A 502-nucleotide genomic window follows, 5' to 3' on the forward strand; every position below is an offset into this window, starting at 1 on the left:
TTTAACATTTCTTTCAAAAGCATTATAATCTTACGGAACCCCAAACTTTAGTACAATTATGTATAAACTCTACAGGATGATGTTCATAATATACTTTGACATACCTCCTCATTATAGTTCATGACATGTTGTTTGATCTTGGATGAATCCACCCATGTGACAAAGTCTTCCAAACTCCTGTAAGAGCATTGCACAACAACTTTACATTTCAATTGCCCCAGATTCATATAAAAGTTCATTATATAAAAATTAACATTGTGTTTTGTTTTTTTCTTTAGCGGGCATCAGAAAAAAAATGTACTGAGGGTTTTCATAACTAACCTTGTTACGAGAAAAGCGGGATCAGTGACAATCTCAGGCCCAACACGAATGTCTGTTGCTCAGTCAAGAAGTAGTTTCAAAGACATTCATGCAAATTTAAATGAAAAGAGATTCATTTTCTTTACAATATTACAGCTTAAAGGAACAGTAAACTCAAAAATTTGTCAAAAAAGAAGGGGGA

At 32.9% G+C, this 502-nt stretch overlaps 1 protein-coding gene across 1 annotated transcript in view; it reads right to left on the bottom strand.

Moving 5' to 3' along the window:
* Window positions 1-502, bottom strand: part of imp3 (IMP U3 small nucleolar ribonucleoprotein 3) — a 4,174-nt gene that overhangs the window by 1,663 nt on the left and 2,009 nt on the right. Inside the window, exons 5-6 of the mRNA XM_016283653.1 lie at window positions 322-373; window positions 105-177 (exon numbers count right to left, since the gene is read on the bottom strand). Of these exons, the coding sequence (XP_016139139.1) occupies window positions 105-177; window positions 322-373 (125 nt within the window). The remainder of the gene's footprint in view (window positions 1-104; window positions 178-321; window positions 374-502) is intronic.

This window comes from Sinocyclocheilus grahami, unplaced genomic scaffold, assembly GCF_001515645.1.
Source record: "Sinocyclocheilus grahami isolate Dianchi unplaced genomic scaffold, SAMN03320097.WGS_v1.1 scaffold176.1, whole genome shotgun sequence".
Lineage (NCBI taxonomy): Eukaryota > Metazoa > Chordata > Actinopteri > Cypriniformes > Cyprinidae > Sinocyclocheilus > Sinocyclocheilus grahami.